At 45.2% G+C, this 25,841-nt stretch overlaps 1 protein-coding gene across 2 annotated transcripts in view; it reads left to right on the top strand.

The window, feature by feature from the left end:
* Nucleotides 1–4,517, top strand: part of FDX1 (ferredoxin 1) — a 30,755-nt gene extending 26,238 nt beyond the window's left edge. For both annotated transcript variants that reach the window (XM_019481990.2, XM_014600706.3), the window contains one exon: nt 222–4,517. In XM_019481990.2, coding sequence (XP_019337535.1) covers nt 222–336 — 115 coding nt within the window. In that variant the 3' untranslated portion in view covers nt 337–4,517. The remainder of the gene's footprint in view (nt 1–221) is intronic.
* Nucleotides 4,518–25,841: the final 21,324 nt, after the last annotated feature.

The following is a 25,841-nucleotide window of genomic DNA, read 5'->3' as shown; positions in this document are numbered from 1 at the left end:
TTCTTTTTAAAGAGATGGGGTAAAATGTTGAATTTGTGGGTTGACTTGTTGTGGAGGGGAGCATTCTTATATGTGGTATTCAGCCCAAGTAAATGGCATCCAGGCAAATGACACCCTTGCCTAGAAACCAGGATATCTCTTGTGGCTGCAATATTATAATTCCATATGCATATAAGTGTATGCCTAGGACTAAAGCATGTGGTTTTCTTACTTTCTTACAGATCACGGTTGGGCTGCCAGATCTGTTTGAAGAAATTTATGAACAATATGACTGTTCGAGTACCTGAAGCTGTTGCTGATGTTAGACAATCTATAGATATGAGCAAGAATTCCTAAAATAAAATCTGTTAGGTGGTTTTCAAGAAATGCAACTATTTTTTATAACTTATTTCTAAATGTTTAATTAAATGTGAAAACATTATATGATAAGTCATTTTATATGACTGTGAATATTATATTAATACTGTTTTCATTTTCTTTGGAACTACCTATACTTTGATTCTTAAAATGAGGTAATACTTTTAAAAAGTTATAGCTGAAATAAAAATGTTGGCCAAATTATACTAAAAGAAATTTGTAATAGATTTCATTGTGCAAAGGAATCTTCCCTTTCTCATCTGCATTTGAAAAAAGATTTTTTTTGTGCCAAAAATAGTGATTTTTTTAAATTTTTTTTCTTTACATTCATCATAATTCTGCTTTTAAGGGGTTTGGGCCTAGAGGCCCCTATGGTGATGGGATGCATGGTGAGAAGCTTTTTAATCGAACTGTTTTTGAGCTTGCAGTAAAAGCTGGTATGTCCAAAGAGAGGTACTTTAATTTCTGGCTAAGTGGTGCGGTGCTTTTGCAGCATGTATAGGTATAATTAAGGGAGACATTAGTGGAATATACTGAAATGGGGCTTAACCTGATTTTGAACTCTTTATATGGCATGGCACATTCTATCTTCTGGAAATATTGTTGATATTGTGGGTTTAGATCTCAAAAGGACTAAAGCATGAAGGTCCACAATTTAGATTCAAAACTAGCTAGTGCCAAACCTACAGATGTTTAAAGTCCTCAGATAACTAAGTTTATCATGGGTCATAATCAAAAGAACTACACCTTACAGAGCTGATACGAACCCTGCTCGAAAACAGACTTTTTTGTTACTGGATGGGAAGCAAAGCAGATGGAGGTGACAGATTGATGGCCTCCCCCAAGAAAGAGTACTTGTACTGCTGTTATATAACATCTATACATATGGCCAACCAATCAATCTGGAAACAAAATGTTTCATCTATGCGGACAACCTGTCCACAACAGCCCAGAACACTGGCTTTGACCATGTTGAAAAATCCCTAAGCTAGGCGCTAATTGGCATACCTCATCCTATATTGAAAATCAATTATGCACCAACCCAGCGAAAACACAAGTTCCATTTGAAAAACCATAAGGCTAACCACCTGCTCAACATTACATGGTTTGGGACCCCACTATCCCACTGTCCAAATCCAGTTTACCTTGGAGTCATTCTCGATTGAACACTTTCATACAAAGAACACATCATGAAGATAAAAGCAAAGGTGGGTACTTGAAAAACATTTTATATATGCTCACCAACTCAAAATGGGGCCCCTCAACTATCTGAACTGCTGCTCTGGCTCTCAACTTCTCCTCTGGCGTGAATGCATGCCCTGTATGGGACAGATCTGTACATGCCGAGCACCTTGACCCCATCCTGAATTATAGGTGTCGATGCATCATGGGATGTCTGAAGCCTACCAGCGTAAACAGTGTATACCTGCTAGCTGGCATCGCTCCACCTGACATCAGAAGAGCAGCGGCCAGCAGGATAGAACAATCGAATCGAACAGAAGATACAAAACATCTGCTGTATGACCATCCCACACCACACAAACATCTGAAGTCGCACAGGAGCTTCCTCATCAGCACCCAACCTCCTAATCACATCTTGGAGCTGTGGAATGAGAGGCTGAAGAAGATACCTGACAGCAAAAAAGTGGACATTCCTGTAGCTGAGTCCTTACCACCAGGGGCTGATAAACCATGGCAAAGGTGGAGATATCTCAAATGCCTGTGTACCAGAGTTGGATGCTCCAAGGACCTAAAAGAATAAGTGGGACCACGTGTGACTATTGGTTGGGCCACCTGTGACTACAGCACAGAGCCTCAAACACCTGCTGTAATGTGTACTGCTTGGAGGTACATGTACGATGAAAGATCTCACAAAGTACAACAAACGAGCAAAGGTCAAATGTGGTGTAGAGACACAAGAAGAAGCAGGAGCTAAATTTATACCAGGAACATTCCCCAGGTACCTAAAATATCTGCTTCTGGGCATACCCAGAAATGTCTGAGTTCTAATAGTGCTTAAAAATAAGTGCATAAGAGAAAGACCATGACTTAGTAGATAAGGGATTTACTGGAGAAGAGGAAGCCTGAGTGCCAGTCCCTGCATTCCACTGAAGTATTTATGCTTTTTGGAGCAGGGACTGAAACACACTTCGGATACAGTGCGGTGGTCATGCTCATTTACTTATTCTTTTTGGCCCAATAGATAATTATTTGATTCATAGTGGAATAGCATGAACAGAGTGGGGAGAGATCGCTCTGCAGGAACACTATATTTGGGTAGTTTAGAGCCGGGGTTGGCAAGCTACAGCCAATGGGCTGGATCCTGGCCCTTGAGGCTGGGGCTCTGCCCATGTTCAGTGGTAGAGGCTCTTGGTGAGTTGCTCTGTGGTCAGGTGACATGAAGCTTTCCCATACGGCTACACAGCCAGGAAGCGAGGAGAAGCGACAGAGACAGCAGCAGCCAGTTCCTGGTGCCAGCCTGCCTTGTTTCCCAGCTGGGTCATTCCAGCCCTCTGCTAGTTAAGGTTTAGTTTAGCCTAGTACCGGTCATAGGATTTAACCCGCACTAGTATTGTTTGGCCTCTTTCTAGAGTTTCAGTATGCTTAAAAAAATCCATGCCACTAATGATCATTGTTTAACTTGAGAGTCTTTTACTTAAATTATTAGAAGCAGCAGCTACTGCTATAAAGGTAATCATATGACGGTAAGAGTTAAAGACATTTTAACAGTTTGGTGATCCTGTGTTTCATTTTGTATATAGCCAAACATTTATTTCTTTGAGGGCTTTATTACATGTATTCAATGCCTTATTTGAGCTGCTGACAGACAACTAGAGCCTTTCCAAAAACCTCTCTCTCATACAAGGGGAAAGTTGCATTTTCCCAATATGTAATACCAATATGTAACTTCATCTACCATATTTTAGGTACACTGGATTTCAAACTTAAAAACATGTTTTTTTTCCCCCATGATTAGGGAATTATTTCCATTATAAATACACTTAAAACACTAAATTTTCTTCTGATGCTTGTGGTTCTCTTTAAAATATTTTAGTACAATTCAAGTTTCTTACAGTTAAGCCCATTTTTAATTTATAGAGAACTTTATCCTTTACCTTATGTTCTTGCCAGAAAATACCATATTATATATATTTAGTTAGTTTTTCAAAAAGCACTGTGTAATAAGGCCAGCAAAAAACAACAGGAGTATTTCATTTTTGAAGACTCATTAGGAAATAAGAAACGGGATACCTTGTATTTCCTATGGTGCTCCTCTGTGAATAACTACTGTAGCATGATGGGAATATAATATCAAACATAAACTAAGTCAGCCACTTCATATTTCTGTCGTGCTCTGACCCCCATTTGTGTGTAGCAGTATTCACTTAAAGTTTTTTTAAGAGTTTTTAAATTTATTTAAAATCAGATCCTCACATTCTGAGAATAAACTTCTAATTCAGATCATAACTATAAGCATTGTTTGTTATGCATACCAAATACTAAACGAAAATGAAGTGTCAATAAGTTTTATTTATAATACAAGGCATTTTTTTCATTGTAGGATTCTCAAGACACATAACTATACTTCAGACGCTATTGCTAAACAAACACAAGACAGCTAACCAGCAACAGTCACCTTTGTAGTGATTTCATTAGTGAGCACTTCACAATGAAGGTTTCCTGCTGCAATTTTTCAGTGGCTTTTCTAGAACGTGAATACAATGGTAATCATTTAGTTCACTGTGCATTCCATGATGTCCCGTAGCGAATATAAATGTAGGTCTAGGTTCCAGTCCTAAGCTTCTGTGAAAGGTGAGGAAAATTTCCATCTGGTTTAGAAAGTATATCCCACTCAGAGCTGTATTAGTTTCTCAACTGTCCAAATGATTTACAAATAAATTTTATTTTATACCAGTTTCATAGACACACTGTCTATAGCACTGTTGTTCCATTTTGTACTTGTCTCGTATCCACATATTTTTGGATTTAATGGGTTTATATGTTTCATGGTAAAAGTGCAAGTCATGCATATGTTCAGGCATACAGTTGTGATGATTGTGCAAAATGAATGCTATTTTAAAAATCTTATGACAAATACCTCAATGTATTATAGATCCAATTTCATGTGGAAATAAAGATTAAGATAAGGAAAATGATAATCTTGCATCCCTCTGACTGAGAAATTTAAATGTTGGTTCAACTTAACCATTTTAATTTATTCTACCTTACTTGTCTGTCTTAGTATTCCAGGGTGAAGAAAGAAGTTGCATTAACCTGGCTAGCAATACTTCCTCACATATTTTCTTCATTTCACTTTGGTCCACTGATCCATTGTATCGTATACCTCTAGTTTTGTGGCAGAACTGAACTCATAGTTCACTACCAGCAAGGAAATGAGATGACCCCATCTTATTCCTAGGGCTTCATTGTCTTTAGGGGAACTTATCCCTAGTTCTGCTTGATTTTCTGAGGTACATGCAACTCTGAGTGCTGCTGCTTTTGGAAGATAGTTAGGCCAAGAACATCCAAGGGAGAGAGCTGTATTGCCTGCTTCATCCATTACAACAGGGATGACAAATCTACCACATGAGGAGCTGTCATCTGGCCTGCAGGGCTCCCAGGGGGAATTTGGGGATGGAGCAAATGGGGTCAGTGCTCATCACCAAAATCCAGAATAGAGTCCCATTGGAGATGTGTCAGCAGTAGGCTGTGAGCAATAGCTTGTGTTAGCCCATACTGTCATGCCTGGATCTAGCCCTGGGGGCTGGGTGAGTTTAACACCTCCCTGAGGAACTGCTCTGACTGTGGGCCGAGCGTAGCTCCTCAAAGCCTTGGCTTTCCCGGTAGGGGCAGAGAAGGCAGGCAGGAATGCAATGTCTAGCTTCACAAGCAAGCAGTTCCTGCTCCCCCATCTCCATGAGGCACAGATTAGGGCTGTGCGAGGCTTTGGACAGAGCTTCGGATCCAGAGAAGCTTTGGACACTTCAGGGTGCAAAGCAGCACATCCGGGTCAAAGCGCTGCCTTGTTAGGCTTCCCGAAGCGGTTTGGAGCCGCCTCTGAGATCCGGTCATAAGGTATAATGGGGAAACAATAAAATACCTATAACTTTGTTGTTTTTTATCCGATTTGGATGAAATTTTCAGGGTTGGTAGACTCTGCAGAGAGGATGAAGCCTGCCAAGTTTCAAGAAGATTGGTACAGGGTTTGGGGGGAACAGCACCCCAAATTCTTGAAAGCAAAACATGTCATGTCTAGATGTTACAACATAGTGGGGTGAAAACTGCAGGAGTGGTAGCCTATGCTGAGACCAGAAAGCCTGCCATGTTTCAAGAAGATTGGTGCAGGGGTTTTGGAGCAACTGTACCCCGAACTCCTGAAAGCAAAACTCCTGTCACGTCTATGTGTTACAACTTGGGGGGGGGGGGGGTGTCAAACCTGCAGGGGTGGTCGCTCTTACTGAGGCCAGAAAGCCTGCCACTTTTCAAGAAGATCGGTGCAGGGGTTTGGGGGGAACTGCCCCTCAAGCTGTGGACAAGCAAAACTCATGCCACGGGTGCTTGTGGGACTGTCTGTCTGTCTTGGGGCGGGGGAGGGAGACACTGCTGCAGGCCTGGCTGCTAAGCTGCTGTGTTCCCAGTTACCAATCAATCAATCATGATTCACTCGGGGACCAGCTCAATACACAGGACCTAGCTACTACATAAGGACTTAACGAGCATCAATTAGCACCTACAAAACCAGGCTAAGGAGAGGAAAGAATCAATACAATCAACTGCCCCAAGACGGACATAGTCTTGGCAGGAGTTTAGTCTCTCAGCAGCTAGGGGTGCAGAGCCCCAGAGGCCCCCCTGCACCCATCTTCACAGCTGGCAGGCGTCATGGCCTCAGCAGGGGCCACCATCCCTGCAGCTGTCACCGCGCTGCGCCTTAACACACGCAGTGTCACCCATGGCACGAGTTTTACTTGTCCGTAGCTTGAGGGGCAGTTCCCCCCAACCCCCTGCACCGATCTCCTTGAAACTTGGCAGGTTTTGTGGCCTCAGTAAGAGCGACCACCCCTGCAGGTTTGACACCTCCCCCCCGCCCCCCAAGTTGTAACACATAGACGTGACAGGAGTTTTGCTTTCAGGAATTCGGGGTACAGTTGCTCCAAAACCCCTGCACCAATCTTGAAACGTGGCAGGCTTTCTGGTCTCAGCATAGGCTACCACTCCTGCAGTTTTCACCCCACTATGTTGTAACATCTAGACATGACATGTTTTGCTTTCAAGAATTTGGGGTACAGTCCCCCCAAAGCCCCTGCACCGATCTTCTTGAAACTTGGCAGGTTTCACGCTCTCAGCAGAGGCTACCACCCCTGCAAGTTTCATCCAAATTGGACAAAAAACAACAACATTATAGATATTTCATTGATTCCCCCATTATACCCTATGGTAGGATCTCCGAGGCCGCTCTGAAGCTTCGGCCAGATCGAGGCAGAAACCCAGCCCGGAGCTCTGGATCGGCTCGCGGCCATCCAAAGCAACCAGATCCAAAGCTGGATCGGATCACTGCCAACTCTCACAGGCTTAGCACACATTATTATTTATGTGATTTTGAAATTCCGTACTGTGTTAGTGAAGGCAAATGGGGAAAATTAAGAAGCTCTTGCACGAGCCAGTTGGAAGCAGTTCTTGCAGAGACTCGCATAGCACAACTCGCTGATCCATCCAGCTATGGAATGAAGACAACGTGGTGGACTCTGATTACAGAACATAACCAGCTGTGCATCCCAGAAGGAAAATCACATCTGAGACCCTAGCACGTACACCAGCAGCTATGCCCAGGTGCCGGAGCCCAGCACCATCTTTCCCCATCATCGATATTTCAGGCCACAGACCAAGGAGACTGTATGTAGTTAATACCAAAAGCAAATGGAAAGGAGACTTTTGCCTAGATCTTCCCACCCTCTCCTTGCCATCACTTCTGTAACAGGCATTCCTAGCTGGGGCTTCCAGAAGTGCAGACACAGCTGGATCTCAGACTTCAGTACATAATGGGCTATCAGCTATATCCCTATTAATACTTGGTACCATCTATCAAAGTGCCAAAAGGGGTCCTGTTGGGTAGAAAAGGGGTCCTGCTCTTTTTCTTGGGGGCAGGGAGATCACAAGACACTCAAACTGACACAATGTTTGTTCCTGCTTTTGCTTCCTATTCTGAGACAAGTTCATAAGGACAAACTTCCAAAGTAGACAAACTCAGCACTGGTCCATCTGCTCACCTTCACAGAACATGATTCATAGATTCATAGATGTAGGATCAGAAGGGACCTAAGTAGGTCATCAAGTCTGACCCCCTGCCCTGGGCAGGAGAGAATGCTGGGCTCATATGACCCCAGCTAGGTAATTGTCAAGCCTCCTCTTAAAGACCCCCAAGGTAGGAGCCAGCACCACTTCCCTTGGAAGTTGGTTCCAGATCCCAGCTGCCCTGACTGTGAAATAGTGTCTTCTAATGTCCATCCTGAACCTGCTCTCAAACAACTTATGGCCGTTATTCCTTGTTACTCCCGGAGGTGCATGGGTGAATAGGGTCTCTCCCATTCCCCATTGGTCCCCCCTGGTAAGTTTGTAGATGGCCACCAGGTCCCCTCTCAGCCTTCTCTTGTGAACACTTAACAGGTTTAGGCCCCGTAGCCTCTCCTCATAGGGTCTGCCCTGCTGTCCCTGGATCATGCCAGTGGCCCTCCTCTGGACCATCTCAATGCTGGCCATATCACTCCTAAAGTGCAGCGCCCAGAACTGGACGCAGTACTCCAACTGTGGCCTGACCAGTGTTGCATAGAGGGGGAGGATCACCTGCTTGGCCCCGCTTGTGATGCATCTGTGGATGCATCACAAGGTGCGGTTAGCCCTACTGATTGCGTCTTCACATTGGCGGCCCATGTTCATTTTGGAGTCGATAATGACTCCAAGATCTTTCTGCTACCATGCTTTCGAGAAGAGAGTTCCCCAGCCTATAGGTATGCTGCTGGTTCAGCACCCTGCACTTGTCAGTATTGAATCCCATCCTATTCTCCTTTGCCTACCCCTGTAACCTGTCCAGGTCCAGCTGTATCCTGTCCCTCCCTTCTAGTGTGCCCACCTCACTCCAGATCTTGGTGTTGTCAGTGAATTTGAACAGGGTGCTTTTCACCCCCTCATCCAAGTCACTAATAAAGAGATTAAACAGTGCAGGCCCAAGGACTGATCCCTGGGGGACCCCACTGCCCACATCCCGCCAGGTCGAATATGACCCATCCACCACCACTCTCTGGGTGTGGTCCTTCAGCCAATTTGTGACCCATCTGACTGTAGACATCAATGCCACAGTCGCCTAGCTTTTTAATGAGAATGGGATGGGAGACAGTGTTAAAGGCCTTCCTGAAGTCCAGAAAGACTACATCCAACGCAACACCTGCGTCCAATGATTTTGTCACCTGATCATAGAAGGCAATCAGGTTGGTCTGACAGGACCTGCCCCTAATGAAGCCATGCTAGTAGCCCCTAAGCATCATCCCCCCTGCTGGTTCTTCCCAGATGTGCTCCTGGATAATCTTCTCAAAGAGCTTCCTCAGGATTGAAGTAAGACTAACGGGCCTATAGTTGCCTGGGTCCTCCCTCCTCCCTTTTTGAAATGATGCAGTAGATGAATGCAGAAAAACTGAGCTAAAAAGCTATAGATAGCACTCATTCCCCTCCCGTGCCCTTCTGGCTTTTTGTTGTTATTGTTGTTAAAAGGAATTCTTCCTCTGTGGGGAAAGAAGGCCAGCTGTCCGAATCAGAGTTAAGGGATCCAGAAATGGAAGGGGAGAGCACAGTAACATAATCTGCTGTTCTTACAAACTGACCAAAAAACTTTGAGGTTCTTGTCCTCTGGCTGCTACTGTGGGTGGCCATGCCCTTATGTCCAGATTATTGCTCCCAGCTGCTGCTGTAGGTTGTGGTGCCCCATCTTCACCTCCTCTCCACAGCAGCTGATCACAGAGTAAGAAGAGAATGTTACAGAAGCTGCTGCTCAGTGAGCAGATCCCTACCCCTCCTCCTGCCATCATTTCAAAAGGTTTGCCAGTCCAAATGCAGAGGTGAACTTACTTGGCTATGTTTGCTGGGGGTTAGGGACTCAGCATTTTCAAAGTGGGGGCAGATTTTTTTATTTAGCTAGAAGAGTAGCCTCTACAAACAGGCCTGCTGCATGTAGCCAGCTCCAGGCAGCACTCACTTCAGCTCCTTCCTGAGCCTGAAAGCTCTGTTGGCCTCACCCCAACACTACCAAACATAAATACAACCATGATGCATCATTTGAAACCCTCCACATGCTCTCACAGGCCTTGCTAACACGGGTGTTCAGTAGCACTGTGTAACACAGCACCGTTCCGTTTTGCCTTGAATTTCGACAGTTCGAGGGAACAGTGTTTCACCTTCAATTTCATTTCAAATTGAAACAGCTGTTCCGTTCCATTCTGTTGAAACAGAACGGCTGTTTTGTCACCATTTCAAGTTTCGCTGTGAATGGAGAGTCAGACCAGCTGGAGCCCCTGAGGCGATCTAGCGTGGGGCCCCGGGAAGCAGCCCAGCTGGACTCCCTGCTGGATCTTGCACTGGGGATGGGAAGTCAGCCCAGCTGGACTCGCTTCCCATCCCCAGCCTATGATCGAAATGTTTTGACTTTGAAACATTTTGACCAGCCTCATTTTGTTCTGCGGCTATTTCGACTGCCTTTATTTTGTTCTGATTTTGCTGTTTTGACCTTGAAATTGGTCGAAACAGTGTTGGAACAAAACAGCTGATGAAATTTCGCACAGCCCTAGTGTTCAGTAGTGCATGCTTAGTCCTTCTCATCCTACAGATTCTCATAGCCTAAGTTTTTTTTTTCTCTGAAAAAGATAACAAGACACATCTGTCTCACACAGGTACCTGGAGCTACATCACCACGTTCAGAGGACTGGACAAAGCAATTACAGGCTGTCTCAGTGAAACAGGGGAAAATGATTGCTCTTCATAAGAAATAGACTTACAATCCTAACTTCTGGCAGGCAACAGAGAAAGGAATATACAGAAGCAGTCTTTGAGGGACAAGAGACAATGCTACTTTGTAGGGCTGTGCAAAGCTTCAGTCCCTGATTCGATTTGGCAGAGATTCGGCCTGATTCGGTCACTGAATCTTCATATCCAAATTGAATCAGAGGACCCCTTAATCTCTCCAAATTGAATCGGATTCCTCCTAATCAATTCGGAAAGATTTGGAGATTTGGACATAGAGACAGCTTTAAATATTTTTTCTACATACCTCTAGGTACCAGGCGGCTCGTGAATGCTGCGATGCTGGGGTGCATGGATTGTCCCACAGGAGTGCGCCTTCCCCTGTGCTCCCTTGGCTTGGTGACTGGTGCCTCCTGGGTCTGGGGGGGCACTCGAGGGCCCCTGTGGCTGATCGCCAAGCCGGGGAGGTGCGGGGGAGGGCCCCCAGCACCTGAAGTACAGGTTCGCCGCCAACCATGTGGAGGGCCCCCTGCACTCCTGTGGGATGCTCCATGCACCCCAGCATTGCAGCAATTACAAGCCACGTTTGCTACCTCAAGGTATGTAGAAAAAACTTTTAAAGCTGTGTCTGTGGCCAAATCGCTGATTCTCCAAATCAACATCGAGTCTTCAGATTCAGATTTGGACAAATTGGATCACTGTCCCTGATTTGGGCTGAATCCAAATCCAAATTGAATAGGGCCCGCTTTGCACACCCCTACTACTTTGTGTGGTATTATAAATACAAGGTACTGAGGCAAGGGCATTTGCTGCTCTTAGGTATCTCAGACCAAGCTGTGTGACAAACTCCAGATAGGACTGGCTGAAGTACAATTGGTCCAGACTCCTTCAGTCTGGGAGCATGTGGCCACCTACAGCTTTGGTCAAAATGAAATCATTGGTTATTGTCCAGGAGCTCTGCAGTCACAGTTTGACTCATTTCAAATTTATTTTGTCAATGATGTGATTTAGACAGCATCTGATCTGAAGCGAAAATACTCTAACACATTCTTTCAAAGGCTGCTCTCCTGTCTGTTTCCAGTTGCAGAGAATCAGGAGCAAATGTAGTAGACATGTATATCTGGAGCTGTTTCAAAAAAGCAGTAGTTATTGTGTTTTTATTATTATGTTTGAATGAACAGAGTGTGCTCCAAGCTACCTGCACATATTCCTTATTTCTTCACATTCCCACTTTACCCAAGCAACAGATAACCATTGCATATGATTAATGGCAATTATTACCCCTTCATCCAACAAGTGCTTCCAGGATCTTTTGGTGGTTTTACTATTGACTTTAAGAAACAAAGGAAGTTAATTCCTACCTCTTTTGGAATGTTCTGCTGATGCTGGAGAGATGGGGGCAGAGGTGGAATAACAAGATTTTTTTGGATTATATTAAAGAATCAGAAGTGTCTTGGATCCATGATAAACATGAACATGCCAGCTGGGAAGTCAATCACAGGTCTCATCTCAGAAGAATGTCTTAACAGAAGATGAAGATGGCTACAAAGGAAAACAAGTTGTGTTAGAGAAATAGGTCAGTTGACAGCTGGGGATAATGGAAAAGGCTTATTCAGGTTATGATTTAGTCCAGGGAATGGTTACAGTAGAATCCATTTAAAACAGCTGGGCAACAAATTGAATTGTACCAATGGCAGTAACTATTTGCCAAATCCCATTCATTTCAATATTAAAGGTCTCACTTAAGCCAATTCAAGCTTGCCAACTGATTTGTGCTGAACAGCCTACTCTTGGCTGTTCACACCTCATTGAAGCTCATTACCTTGTTACCCAGAGGATACACTCCGCCTTTTCTCAACTGCTTGCCCCTCATCAAGGCTTGTCACATTGCTACTCAGAGTGCCTTGCCTCTAACAGTGCCTGACAGAATCTAGCCAGTTTCAGTGGTATTAATAGCACAATGCAGACAGCTATTGAGATAGCCTAGAAGAATTAACGCCCACTGTGTGTCAGGCTATTTTCTGACTGCCAAGTGAGCTCACTCTGTAAAGCTTAGCATGTACCAGAAAGAGAACATAGCTTGCCCTGCCTGGAACACAGATTTATTGGAATCTTAGTTCACTCTTCCAGTCAGTAGTCACAGTATTTTCACACACAGGAAAAAAATGCAATCAGCCTATCACCAGAAACAACATCAATGTCTCCCGTCATGGATAGAGCAAAGCTTCCCAACTCTGTATGGACTGCCCAAAGGGAAGATTTAACACCAAAATTTACTGAACAGAAATTAGACTAAAACAGACTGAAACCTCCACCCAGAAGTATTCTCACTCAAAAGTCAATATAATGGGTTGGAGATTGACTTCCTTATCTGTGGTAACCAATAAAGTACTCTTTAGCCTCTCCATGTGTCATTACCAAGGGTGCAAGGTGACAGATGATGTCTTGCAAAGCTGGTCAAGGTTCATGCTGCCTGCTACCTTTCCAAATGCTCCTAGGGCTGCTCCCAAAAGTTGGGAAGGAAAGACTCATTGATACTGTTTATGCTTTTCTGATTGAAGTGTCTCAGATTTGATGTTGGATCTTCTGATGTCTCTACTGCATAGATGACCTCTGCTATTGCAATAAAACAATTCTCCTCTAACATAAGATGTTCAACTGGACACTGGTTGAAGTGATTATCATCATCATGTGCCCTACAAACAAGAAAAAATACCCAAGCACATGGTTTAGCCACAAATGAGAAACACGACATTAAGTACATTTGTACCACTCACAAAACCTTTTGGTATAATGTTCTCAGTAAAGGCCGGATGACAACTACCCTGATTCAAGCTACACATGGTTAGATAAAGCACAAATCTAGAGCATTTTTCTGGTCCTTGTAGCATTATACTAACTGAACCTCTGTGGCAGTTGTCAAAGTCGTTTAGCCATTTAAAGGGAGTTATCCATCTCATGACTATTCTCTACAATCGGATAAGAATATAAAGTTAAGAATTTTCTTAGATCTAATATCATACTTACAGTTCAAAGCCATAGTCCTCTTTAGAGCAGGTTGGAATTTTCTGTTGAAAAAATATTCTTTTGGAAAATGCCAGTTTGTTGAGCCCAAATTGTTTTGCTCACAAGAGAGGGCTTTAGAAATGTTTGATGAATCTAAAGCTAGGCTCCAAGAGAACCCTGCTGGAGTTCTTAGCAGATGGCCCCAGGATTGGAGGCCCAGAGTTTTTAGGGTCTGTGGCCCAGAGGCAGTCTGCCTGATAGGTCTGCCTAGGCTGAAGATCCTGGAAGTTTTGGTCTTGGGAACTGCCTGGCACCTCTCCAGCTCTATGGACAGACAGGCTGCCCAACAACCTGGGGCTCCAGAGATCAACATCTGTGGCTCCAGGTGAGCCAAACTAGTCAGAGTTTATAGCTCTGTGTTGCAGAGGTGAGAGCCTGATAGCCATAGCAGCTTGAGCTCAAACTGTGACTCAGATACCAGTGCTGCAGCAAAAAGCTTAGAAATCCTGAGAATCCTGTTGCAAAGCTAGGGCTGGAACAGATTCCCAAAGTCGCTAGCTTTGGGCCAATCCATGGAACTAGGCGGCATGGAAGGCACAGATCCTAGAAACCCACTGAAATGGAAATTTGTCTCAGCCCAGTGAAATGGAAATTTGTCTGGTCTTCATTGGGCACCTGCAGAGAGGCCAGGTAGCATAGTGGGTCTTGCAAAGATGAGGTGTGAGTGTTTCTGAAATTAAATTTTCTTCACATTTCCAAGTCTTAGGAATTTAAAATCCTGTTAATTTTGATCTTAAGACCTAAACTACATTTTGAGAAAAGTGAATGTCCCTGTGGCTAAGTGAATCTCCAACCCATTATGTTGAATTATGAGTAAGAATACTTCTGGATGGAGGTTTCACTCTGCTGTAATCCAGTTTCTTCTCTGTAAGGGCCATCCCTAGTCCTCAGGGCTGTTGTAGTATTAACTCTCAAAGGATGTGCAGAAAATATTCTTCCATCTGTCCATCAAAGTTCAATTTGTAGGAATACTGACAATCTCAGGGCAAAGAATCAACATACCCTGTAGTGAGATTAGGGCTGTGTGAAGCTTCAGTAGCCAATTTGATTTGGAGGAGATTCTGGCCAATATGGGGACCGAATCTTCAAATCCGAATCGAATCGGGAGACCAATTAAAGCTCCAAATCGATTTAAAGCATCTGAATCAATTCAGAAAAAGATTTGGAAAAGATTAGGTGATACGGCCATAGACAAAACAGGCAGCTGACACAGCTGCCTCTAGCTGGTAAGTCTGTTCGGGTTGGGGGAGGGGGAAAGGAAGGGACATGGGGGAGGGAGGGATTGGGGCTGGGGCTGAAGCTGGGGCTGAGACAAGCTGCCCAGCCAGGGCAGCAGGTGTGGGACATGGGCGCAGCAGCGCTTGGAGTGGGGCTCTGCCTTGCTGCCACTTGCCCAGCTGGGGTGGGAGGTGGGATGCAGGTGCAGCTTGCTCCAGGTGGAAGGGGGAAGTGGCAGCAGGGCATAGGCCTCACTTCCAATGGTGCTGCAGCCACTCCACACCACCAGCATGTGGTGTCAGCGTCCGCTCCCCAGCGCTGGCTGACAAGTGGTGGCAGCACCTGCTTGCCTCCCCTCCCCCCCCACACCCTCCCATGCCAGCTGGCAAGCAGTGGCAGTGCAGAGTCCCCACTCCCAGTGCTGATGTGGGTATGGCAGCGCTGGGAGCCGGGGCTCTGCCCTGCTGCTGCTTGCCCAGCTGGTGTGGGGGGAGGGGCACAATGCAGGTGCAGCTCACTCCGGGTGGAAGGGGCAAGCTGCAGCAGGGCATAGCCCCTGCCTCCAGTGCTTCCACACCCACATCAGCACTGGGAGTGGGGACTCTGCCCTGCCGCCACTTGTCAGTCAGCGTGGAGGGGCACAGGATGCAGGCGCAGCAGTGCTATGACCTGCTGCCACTTGCCCCCTTTTGCCCAGAGTGAGCTGCACCTCTATCACACACACACCCCTCCCCCATGATGGCTGGGCAAGCATCAGAAGGGCAGAGCCCCCCACTCCCAGCGCTGCCGCACCTGCCTCCTGCTCCCCGCCCCCCTAGTAATGAAGCCCTCTGCCCCAGCTGGGAAGCTTGTCCCAGCCCCAGCCCTAATCCATCCCTCTCCCATGCCTCTTCCCTCCTCTCTCCCCCAACCCCAACAGACTTACCAGCTGGAGGCAGCTGTGCAAGCTGCCTATTTAGTTTATGGCCGAATCTCCAAAGCAGCACCAAATCTCTTGGATCTGATTCGGCCAAATTGAATTGGGACAGTGTTTCAAATCTCTGAATTGAATCAGCATCCTCTGAATTGACCAAATTCGAATCTGAAGCGAATACTTGCCGCTTCACACAGACCTAAGTGAGATATGCTAGACTACTCTGTGTCCATAAGTACATAAATTCACCAAATTCTACAGACTGGTCATCAAACCTTTAGCCAGTTTTTAATCATCTTCTCTAAACCAAGGTGCAAAAGAAAGACAAAGAATATATACTTGTACCATATTTAGAGGATGATCCTGGAGGCATGTTGATGTGAAAATTCTGTAGTTACAGACCTGCAGGCCTTAGCATGATGAGGAATAGAAAGATTAGTCCTTGCTGACCTGCCTATTTCCTTTTTTTGAGAAACAATATGCAAAGTTCTGGCCTACCATGGAGAACAGCAATGGAATCCGATGCCCCAAAATTGAGGTTTATTTAATGAGGGACAATTATTCCCAGATATGGCATTAGGAGAATCATAGAATCATAGAATCAGAGAAGTAGGGTCGGAAGGGACCTTGTAGATCTTCAAGTCTGACCCCCTGCCTGGGCAGGAAGAAAACTGGGCTCAAATGACCCCAGTCAGGTAGGCATCAAGCCACTTCTTAAAGACTCCCAGGGTAGGAGCCAGCACCACTTCCCTTGGAAGTTGGTTCCAGATCCTAGCCACCCTTACTGTGAAGTAGTTCTTACAGATGTCTAATCTAAACCTAAATCTAATCTTAAGCTGTTACACTTTGTCTTAGGACATAGAATGGCCTTATCCGAGGTAAGGAAATTAACCTAACTTTGAGGGAACTTTGCTAGACAGGTTATCTCTGTTGCTAGTGACTGACAGATCTAGTACTCTTCCCACAACACAAACAGACCAACCAAATGTGTGGACCAAATATTAGTAATTATGTGAGATTTTCAAATAACCAGATATAAATGTTCTTTCGGGTTAATCAATCAGTTTCCTGTTCCTTTGCAGCACATCTGGATGGCAGGGAGGGGGTCAAGTGCCTGGAAGCTCTGAGAACCCTAACACGCAAGTGCTTCAGAGCCTGGGCTCTCAGAGTTTCCTGCTTTGAGCATCCTACCAAGTTAAGGGAACTGGAGCTGGGGACCTCAATGCTTCCAGGGTCATTGGCTCTGGGACAGTTCACCATGTGAATCAACTTGGACCTGGACACACTAGGACTTCCAGGGCACGATCACCATGTAGATGTACCTCAAAGCTAGAGACCCCCCTGAAGTAGACCCTCCTGAGGTAGACTTAACTCAAAGCTAGAGTTTCCAGGATTGGCAGCCAGCTATGCTAGCCTGGACTGAGGGGGTCCCAGTCCTTTTCACTGACAATTTTGAAAATTGGGGGTTTATTCTCAATTAGAACAAAACCCAAATTTCAAAATATCAAAATCCTCCACAAAGTGGAATTACTATTCTCTGCCCAGCTTGGTTTACAGTCATCAGCAGGCTTGACCAATGCATCAACATGGTCATGAATTGGCAAGTCTTCCTAAATTTATAACTTAGAAAAGTGATAGCGAATTGATTGTTTGTAACAGTTCCTGTTTGTTAACCAACAAGGCTGCTCCCCTGAAACATCTGCTTGTTACAGTTGGAAAAAAACAGATGTGCTTAAATGCCAGCTTGGATGGAAAGAAATGAAAAGGGGAGAAATTTAGACACTGATCATCAAAGCTCTTGTGGCATTTTGCAGAGAGCTATCTTGTGGCTATCTTTTCATAGGACCAGTTTAAAGGGCAATGTTACAACCTACTGAGGCTGTCGATACTAAAAGCAGGTTCTAGTATTAGCCATTCTGCGTGGTATATTAAGAGAATGACCCCTTGCATTTCTGGCTTGCTGTGCCTGGTAGGCTGCTGAGCTTTCCTGTAGCAGGAAATGACTCTGACTTCTTAACAGATGGGACCTCCATCTCTACACCTTATTTTGAACATGTTTAAGTACCCATAGATGATACAAGGCATTAGAAAATCAGACCTAGGCTCTTCACAATAATATAGAGAACTAAGGGGGGAAATCATTACCATGCAGAGGGAGTAAATCAATTTAGAGTAACAATTCCAAGTGACTGCAGGAGGTTTGTTATGGTAATTCATTTGCTAACATAGGCAGCTAATCAATACAGTCAATTCCCCAGTCCTGTACTGCTTACAATTTGCCATAATTGCTCTGTTGAACATAAATAATAGGTTTGCTACATTTCTGCTTCAATCAACAAGAAAGACAATACTCTGTAATGGCCCAAGAAACTTTAGAACCTCATAACAGCAGCTTCTTCCCTTCCAATGCTAGTTGTCAGAAATTTCCTTATTTGTGGAAAAAAGTCCCCAGTCTTTCATGTGAAAGCTTAATCCAATGTTCCCTCTCTCTCACTTTATATAAATTCCAGGTTGCAGTTGTGTTTCTTGCTAATTTAATCCCACTGGTTGCTGGATCATCAGGTAGTGCAGGTGCAGTTAATAGACTACATGTATTGATTTACAAGACCAATTGCTTCTCGCCCTCCACTATAAAAAAAATTATAACCGAGATGAGGTCCTGATCCTGTGAATAATGAGTTGCCAAGGTCAATTTTACTTCTATGAGTAGCACTGTGCACTGTAACGGGAGTCGAGTATAGTATAGTAACTATACTCCTGAGAGTATGTATGTTCTTACCACATCAGTGCTATATCTGTAGAGGTTTGACCCTGGTGCTTTGTGGGGGAAAAAAGCTGGGAACAGAATCATCTAAGCTGCATTCTTTACTTCCTTCCCTTTGTTTCAGATAAACAGAAAAAACTTGAAGGAAATTACATTTGATGCAGTTCCCAACAACAGTTCAGGCTGAAAAAATAATACAGGAATCTTCCTTTCAGGGAACTGAAGTATTTCATAGATTTCATAGACATTCGAGCTGGAAGGGACCCTGAAGGATCATCGAGTCCAGCCCCTTGCCCCAGGGCAGGAATTCAGCAGGGATCATAGGATCCCAGCAAGATAAACATCCAAATGTGTCTTGAAGGAGTTCAAAGTGGGTGCTTGAACCACCTCCGGTGGCAGTCTATTCCAAACCATGGGGGCTTGGACAGTAAAGAAGTTCTTCCTTATGTCCAGCCTGAATCGGTCTCGGTGGAGTTTGTGACCGTTTGATCTTGTCTTCCCTTGGGGCACTCTGGTGAACAGATGTTCCCCCAGATCCTGGTGAACACCCCTGATAAACTTATAGGTGGCCACCAGATGGCCCCTGAACCTGCGCTTTTCCAGGCTGAAGAGTCCCATGGCTCTCAGCCTCTCATCATAACGTCTGTTTTCCTGACCTCTGATCATGTGTGTGGCTCTCCTCTGCACTCTCTCAAGCTTCTCCATGTCCTTTTTGAATTGTGGAGCCCAAAACTGGATGCAGTGCTCCAGCTGCGGCCTCACCAAGGCCGACTACAATGGGAGAATGACATCTCGGGATTTGCTTGAAAAGCATCTATGGATGCAAGCCAGCATTTTGCTCCCTTTACTAGCTGCAGCATCACATTGTAGGCTCATGTTTATCTTGTGGTCAATCATGACCCCCAAGTCCCTTTCGTCTGTAGTGCTAACCAGCGTAGTACTGCCGAGCCTATAAACATGCCACGGGTTTTTCCTCCCAAGGTGGAGAACCTTGCATTTGTCGGTGTTAAACACCGTCAGGTTCTCGTCTGCCCATTTCCTGAGCCTGTCAAGATCTGCCTGGATCACCCTCCTGTCCTCAGGTATAGATGCTTTACCCCAGAGTTTGGTGTCATCAGCAAACTTGGCCAGCCTGCTTCTGACACCAAAGTCTACATCATTGATGAAGATGTTAAAAAGTATAGGCCCTAGGACAGAGCCTTGAGGGACCCCATTGGTAGTTACAGTCACCGCGCACCACGATGATTGACTTCCATCAACCACCACCCTCTGGGTCCTACCGCGGAGCCACCTTCCCAGCCAGCGGATCGTGTGAGGTCGAGGCCAAGAGGTGATCATGGGATACCAGACTGAAGGCTTTTTTAAAGTCAAGATATACGACATCAATCTCTTCCCCCTTGTCCAGGTGATAGGTCACCTGGTTGTAAAAGGAAATGAAATTGGTCAAGCAAGACCTACCCGCAACAAACCCATGCTGGGTATCGCTCAGGATATTGCCATCAGCTAGTCTGTTAAGGATGGCCTCTTTGATAATCTTTTCCAAGACCTTCCCCAAGATAGAGGTGAGGCTGATGCGCCTGTAGTTTGCTGGATCCACTTTCCTTCCTTTCTTGAAGATAGGCACCACATTGGCCTTCTTCCAAGCTTTGGGCACTTCACCAGAGCTCCAGGAGTTCTCAAAGATCTGTGCCAGGGGCTGAGCTATGATGCTCGCCAGCTCCTTGTGTACCCTTGGGTGTAAACCGTCAAGGCCAGCTGACTTGAAGGTATCCAGCCTGTCAAGCTGTTGCTTCACAAGGTCAGCTTCGATGGAGGGTAAGAAATCTCCCTCATCTGGGCATCCCTGAACCATAGTGGGCAGGGGTGTCCCATGGGACTGGTGAAAAACCGATGCAAAGTATCCATTTAGCAAGTTTGCTTTTTCATGGGCATCAGTTGTCAGTTGTTCCATCTGGTTCAGCAGGGGTCCAATGTTGCCCTTGCTTTTCCTCCGGCTCCCCACATATCTAAAAAAGGACTTTTTATTGTCCTTGATATTTGTAGCTAGCTGGAGTTCCATCACAGCCTTGGCTTTCCTGGTTTGCTCTCTGCAGGTCCGGACCAGAGCAGAGTATTCCTCCTTGGTGGTGGTTCCAGTCCTCCTTCATTTGCGTATGAAGAACAAAAATATAGCAAGGCCCTGATGCTGCAAACACTTTGGTTCTTTGTTTGTCCTTTTCTTGCCTTTTGAGCTGATCCCAGGGGAGAGCTGCAGGTTTCCCTTCTACTGCCCCTCTACTTGTGCCATCTCCAATTCCCTACTTGTACTCCAACCCCTTTCAGCTAGTGCATAGCTCTATTTTTTCCAAAAGGAAGGAAAAGGTCCAAAGGGAAGGACTAAAGCACAGTGCAGTTACAGTGTCACTGTAGGACAACATGTAGACATGCCCTCTGTGAATAATTCACTATATCCATGGTGTGTGTTCCAAACTTTATTTCCGGTTGAGCTACACTTCACTTTAACAACTGCCCTCAAAAAAACCACAGTACCACAATTACTATTGATGCATATAAACAGAAGCCCTGAGTATGCTCCCTACAGGTGCTCCCAGCTCATCAATGTCTCTGAGGCTCTCCCCAGAGCTGGGGTGCTTCTCCCTCTGTTTTGCTCTGCTGCTATACCTCAGAAATTCCCTAGTCATTGGTCCTGTCTATGAGTTTCCTGACCTGCAAACCACATGTGGCATTTCAGGCTGTATTATTTTCACAGACATGACATTTCATATAAGTGAAAATGTGAAAATGCCCATTTGCTGTGTAGAAATTGGGGAGGGAGGATAGAAAGGAGAAGACCCATGATAATCCAAATATTCTCCTTTTTTTTCTTTTGTGAAAATTACCCCTTTCAAAGGTATAAAGCAAGAAATTAGCCTGGATGGGCTGAATGAAAATATCATTTCACTCTGGCAGACTTACTCAAAATGTTTTACTGATTTGACAAACAGCGCCGTTGTCTTTGAGTCTGTCCACAGTGCAAGTGCTGAAAGCTTTTTTTCATGTTATGTTGCACTGCTAAATACTAAACACAGACGCACAAAACTGGAGCATGTGATGATGACATACAGGAGGCTGCAGCAATATATATATATATTAAAAGCAAAAAACTGCCCTAGTAACATTTCTGTGGTTATTCTAATTCATTTGGATTTTTATTGAAGTTAATCTCATTGAGATTTGTCATGTGTTTGACCACATAATACATAACTTATCCCTTGATTCTTGGAATGTTTTATCTCCAATAATTATCTCCAATAATGTGGCAAATACTTGGAAATGGAAATTAGTTTTATCAGCAGTGCATCAAAACCATTTCTGGTACATTATAGATAAACAGGCTGGTGAACACTGGTCATTCATATATATGCATGAGATTGAAGTATTCCAGTGAAACTTTGTTACTTTGATGTGTGGTAAAAGCCCAATGCTTTGCTGTGGTTATAGCCCAAATAAAAATATAAATACAACCAACAATTAAAAAATAAACATGGTTTTCTTTATAGAATGTGATTGATGATTTAAGGCAGGGGCAGGCAATTATTTTGGGCGGAGGGCCATTTACCAAGTTTTGGCAAGCTGTCAAGGGCCACATTGGTAGCCCTGCCCCTTGACAGATGCCCCACCCCCTGGTCACCATCTTGTGACCAGAAGTCCCGCTCCCTAACCCTACCTTTGCCACTAGAAGTACCTCCCCTTGCCCCCAGAAACACTCCTTTCAGCAAGGGGTTTTGCCATCTCCGAACCAGATAAATGCCAAATTATATTCTAAAAAGCAAATATCTACAGCATTCATTAATTTGATTTAAAAAAAAAATGTCTGTCCTGATTTACATGTGTTTGTATAGTGTACATAGAGGTGATTGCATAATAGCTTAAAATGAAGTCTTACTCTTGTATATTGTAGGGGGGCAGGTATAAGTTTGTGGGGGGCTGTGGGTGTGTGGGTATGTGGGGTGAGTGAGCATTTTGGCGTGGGTGTATGTAGATATGTGGGGTGTGGGTGGGTATGGGGTTTGTGGGGGATTGGGTGCCTGGTGTATGTGAGGGGATGTGGGGGGTCTGTGTGTATGGCAGTGTGAGGTGGGTGAGGGTTCATGTGTATGGTGGAGTGTGCATATGGCACTCAGCCTATGAACACACACACACACACACACATATACCCAGCCACACATATTTGCCTGCCCAAACACACAATCCCTGCCTGCCTGCATACACACACACACACACACACACACACACACACACACACTGTCCCCGCCTGCCCGCACACACGTACCAGCATGGCCCCATGCTCCCTGGTCCTGTGATGCAGCTGGCAGCAGGGCAGGGTAGGGCAGGAAGCAGGGAACTAGCTGTGGGTGGGCAGGTCTGGGCTGTTTAGTTGTGCTGAGGCTCCCCTGGGTCCAACTGCCTCTGGCTCCAGTCAGGTTTGACAGGCTGCCGGGGCAGATAAATATTAATTTTCTAAATTTTTTACAGGCCCCGCAGGCCAGCTAGAATGGACTGGGAGGCCAGATCTGGCCCGTGGGCCATAATTTTCCCGCCCCTGATTTAAGGGATGTGTTCATAAGTTAGACCAGGGGCAGGGTGGGGCAGGGTGGAGGGCCACTTAATGAGGTTTGTTGAGGGCTGCATGGGTGGCCCCACCCCTTTACAGATGCCTCATCCACTGGCTGCCATCTTGGGACCTGAAGTCCCACCCCTAACCCCTGACACTTTCAATCATAAGTCCCTCCCCTTTCCCCTTGGAAATACTCCTTTTGGGAGTGGGGAGTTGCCATCTTAGAACCAGAAAAACCAAATCATACACTAAAAATCAAACACCTACTATAACATATTTTAATTTTATTACAAAAAATATTTTTGTCATGATTTGTGTTTGTGTATTGTATATAGAGGTGACAGCATAATAACTGAAAATAAATTCCTAGTCTTTTATATTGTGTGTGTGTGGGGGGGGCTATTGGGGGTGTGTGTGGTGGGGGGGTATATGGTGGAGATGTGTGTATATAGTGGGGAGGGCTTGGTGGGGGGGTGTATGGTGGTGTGTGTGTGTGTGTGTGTATGGTAGGGTGGGGGTATAGGGTGGGGTGTGGAGGGTGTGGGGGGAGTTTGCACAGGGGTGTGCCTGTGTGGGGAGCATAGGATATGTTGGGGAGTTGTGTGGCCTTTCTGGGGTGTGGGTGCATGGCTCTGGAACACATTGCTCTCTCCTGCAATCAACGCAGACAACACGATGTGTGTGTGTGTGTGTGGTATGAGGGAGGGTGGGAGGGGTGTGGAGACCCCCCCCCCACTCCCCTCATAGCACAGCAGCAGGTGAGGGTGCTAGCATTTGGTTCTGGCTAGCGCTGCACATCACAATGAGAAGTGCAGCCCCTGCCTGGCCATTTATTTCCTTGGTACTCCCTGCACTCTGCAGCCAGCCCCAGCCCCATGCTCCAGCCCAGCTGCAGCCCAACCCACCACTTCCCTACCTACTGCCCTGAGGGAGCAGGATGCCAGGGAAGCCTGCAGCAGCAGCCCCACCCCTGCTAGTGGGGCCTGCCCTTCCACCCAGGAGAGTGGGAGCAAGGCATAATAGGATACGTTGGGGGTGGGTGTAGGCGCATTGCTCCCACCATCGCAGACTGGAGGGCTGGGCAGGGCACAATTCACTGGGGGCACCACAGGCTGGATGAAAGTGCCTTGCAGGCCAGAGCCAGCCCGTGGGCTATATTTTGCCCACCCCTGCTTTTGTGGGTCAGCTGTGGTGTCCTATAGAAGAAAACTGGCTGAGAAATCCACTTACTAGATCTGTAAGTCAGCTGCTGGCAATGGAGGAGCTACTGGGATCATCCTACTGGACCTGTGTAATGTTCCTCCTCAGGTCTTATACAGTTACCCGGAGAATCCCGCTATCTGGAAGGGAGCAGATGGAGCATTAACTAGAAATATGTTGACTTCCTTATCTCTAAGACTAGGGAGAGGATGAGGTACCACAGAAAAGTGTTCAGATGTTTTTGTCTGTACCTTGTACATGGAAAACAGGATGGCGGGGGGAAGTTGGAAAAGTCTTTATGGTGGAATTCCATGTACTGGAGATGCTAAGAAAGGCAAAGTAAGAGCTGCAAACATAGCTCGGAGTTTGCAGAAGGTTCAATATTAGTAACAGTCAGTCATATCTTGAAACTAGTCTTGAAGCAAAACTCTAATCACCTTTGTGGTTTGTGTATAATCCAGATTCCTGTTTTTCTACAGCATTTGCTCAAGAGGAAGCAGAAGCCTCAACAAAGCTAAATTTAGCCAGAAAAATATATATAATTCTTTTTCCCTATTGATAACTTTATGAGAGAAGTATTATAGGGGTTTTTTTTCTCCCAGGGCACATGCATTGACCTCAGAATTTAGCTCCAGACCTATATGCTTAGTATCCTTGATATTGAAGCTTTAGCAACTAGAGTGAATTATAGTATTCTATCCTGCAAAAGTTATGCATGCTGTGTAGCCAGTAAGTACTGGAGATCCTTTCTCCTTTCTTATTTTCTTAATAAAGAAAATGTGTGCCTTGGGAAGAGCAAATGGCTGAAAAAGATGTTAGAAGAGACACATTTAATATCACTAAAATGTGTGCCACATCACAGCTGATATTGGTTCCACATAGTTTCTACTTTCTCTGTTTGTTTGCCTCTCTGTTTCTGAAGCCCAGGTTGTTGGAGAGTAACATTTGGCTTCATTAGCTACAGCCAGAGCTTGGGACGTTCCATTTTTCTGCTCTAAATATTGTTTGTGATGTCTCGGTCTACATCCCCCATGAAAGACACTACTGATAGCAAACACAGCCAGATTTTGGTATAATTAGGTGAGGGCTTTTGTAAGCCTTATTTTCCTACTCCACTGTCTGTTAGACAAAGGCTATGATGGTAATGCAGAATGAGAGCTGCTGAGCAGTGATCTGAGGTTCTGGGTTTTCCTTGTGTCATTTGCTTGTCAGTAGACTGACTTTGAGTAAAGAAGTGGTGTGACTTTATGTTTGGAGCATAATCGTTGCAGTCAGGGACTAACATTTGTCACATGTTTTCACGGGTTTCATGTTTCCACTTGTCACATGTTTTCACAGGACCAATTCGACCTTTCCGTGCCTCATTTTTTCCATCAAAAACTCAGCGTTAACCTCTACATAAAGCAGTCATACAATTCCCTTTGCCCAACTATGTAAGTACAAAGTATTAGTGTTATTACACTTAGATTTATAAATAAAATTCAAGTAGGAATGAAAAAATATTTCTCTGATGATATGTAGGACAAAGAAAGATTTCCCTGTGGCTGCCTGTGGTCCTGGAAGTATCTTCTGGACTGGTGTTGATTTAGAGAGGGAAAGACAAGGCCAAATTAAGACCATACAGAACCTTAGGCTGGCATTCCTTGGCATCCATCACCTACACACAGACACACACATATTTGAAGAGGTGTGATGATCTTAGGCCCCACCCCAAGAGAATCTGT

Source organism: Alligator mississippiensis, chromosome 1 (genome assembly GCF_030867095.1).
Source record: "Alligator mississippiensis isolate rAllMis1 chromosome 1, rAllMis1, whole genome shotgun sequence".
Lineage (NCBI taxonomy): Eukaryota > Metazoa > Chordata > Crocodylia > Alligatoridae > Alligator > Alligator mississippiensis.
Note: the sequence above shows the minus strand (reverse complement) of the source record. Positions and strands in the feature narration are given on the sequence as shown.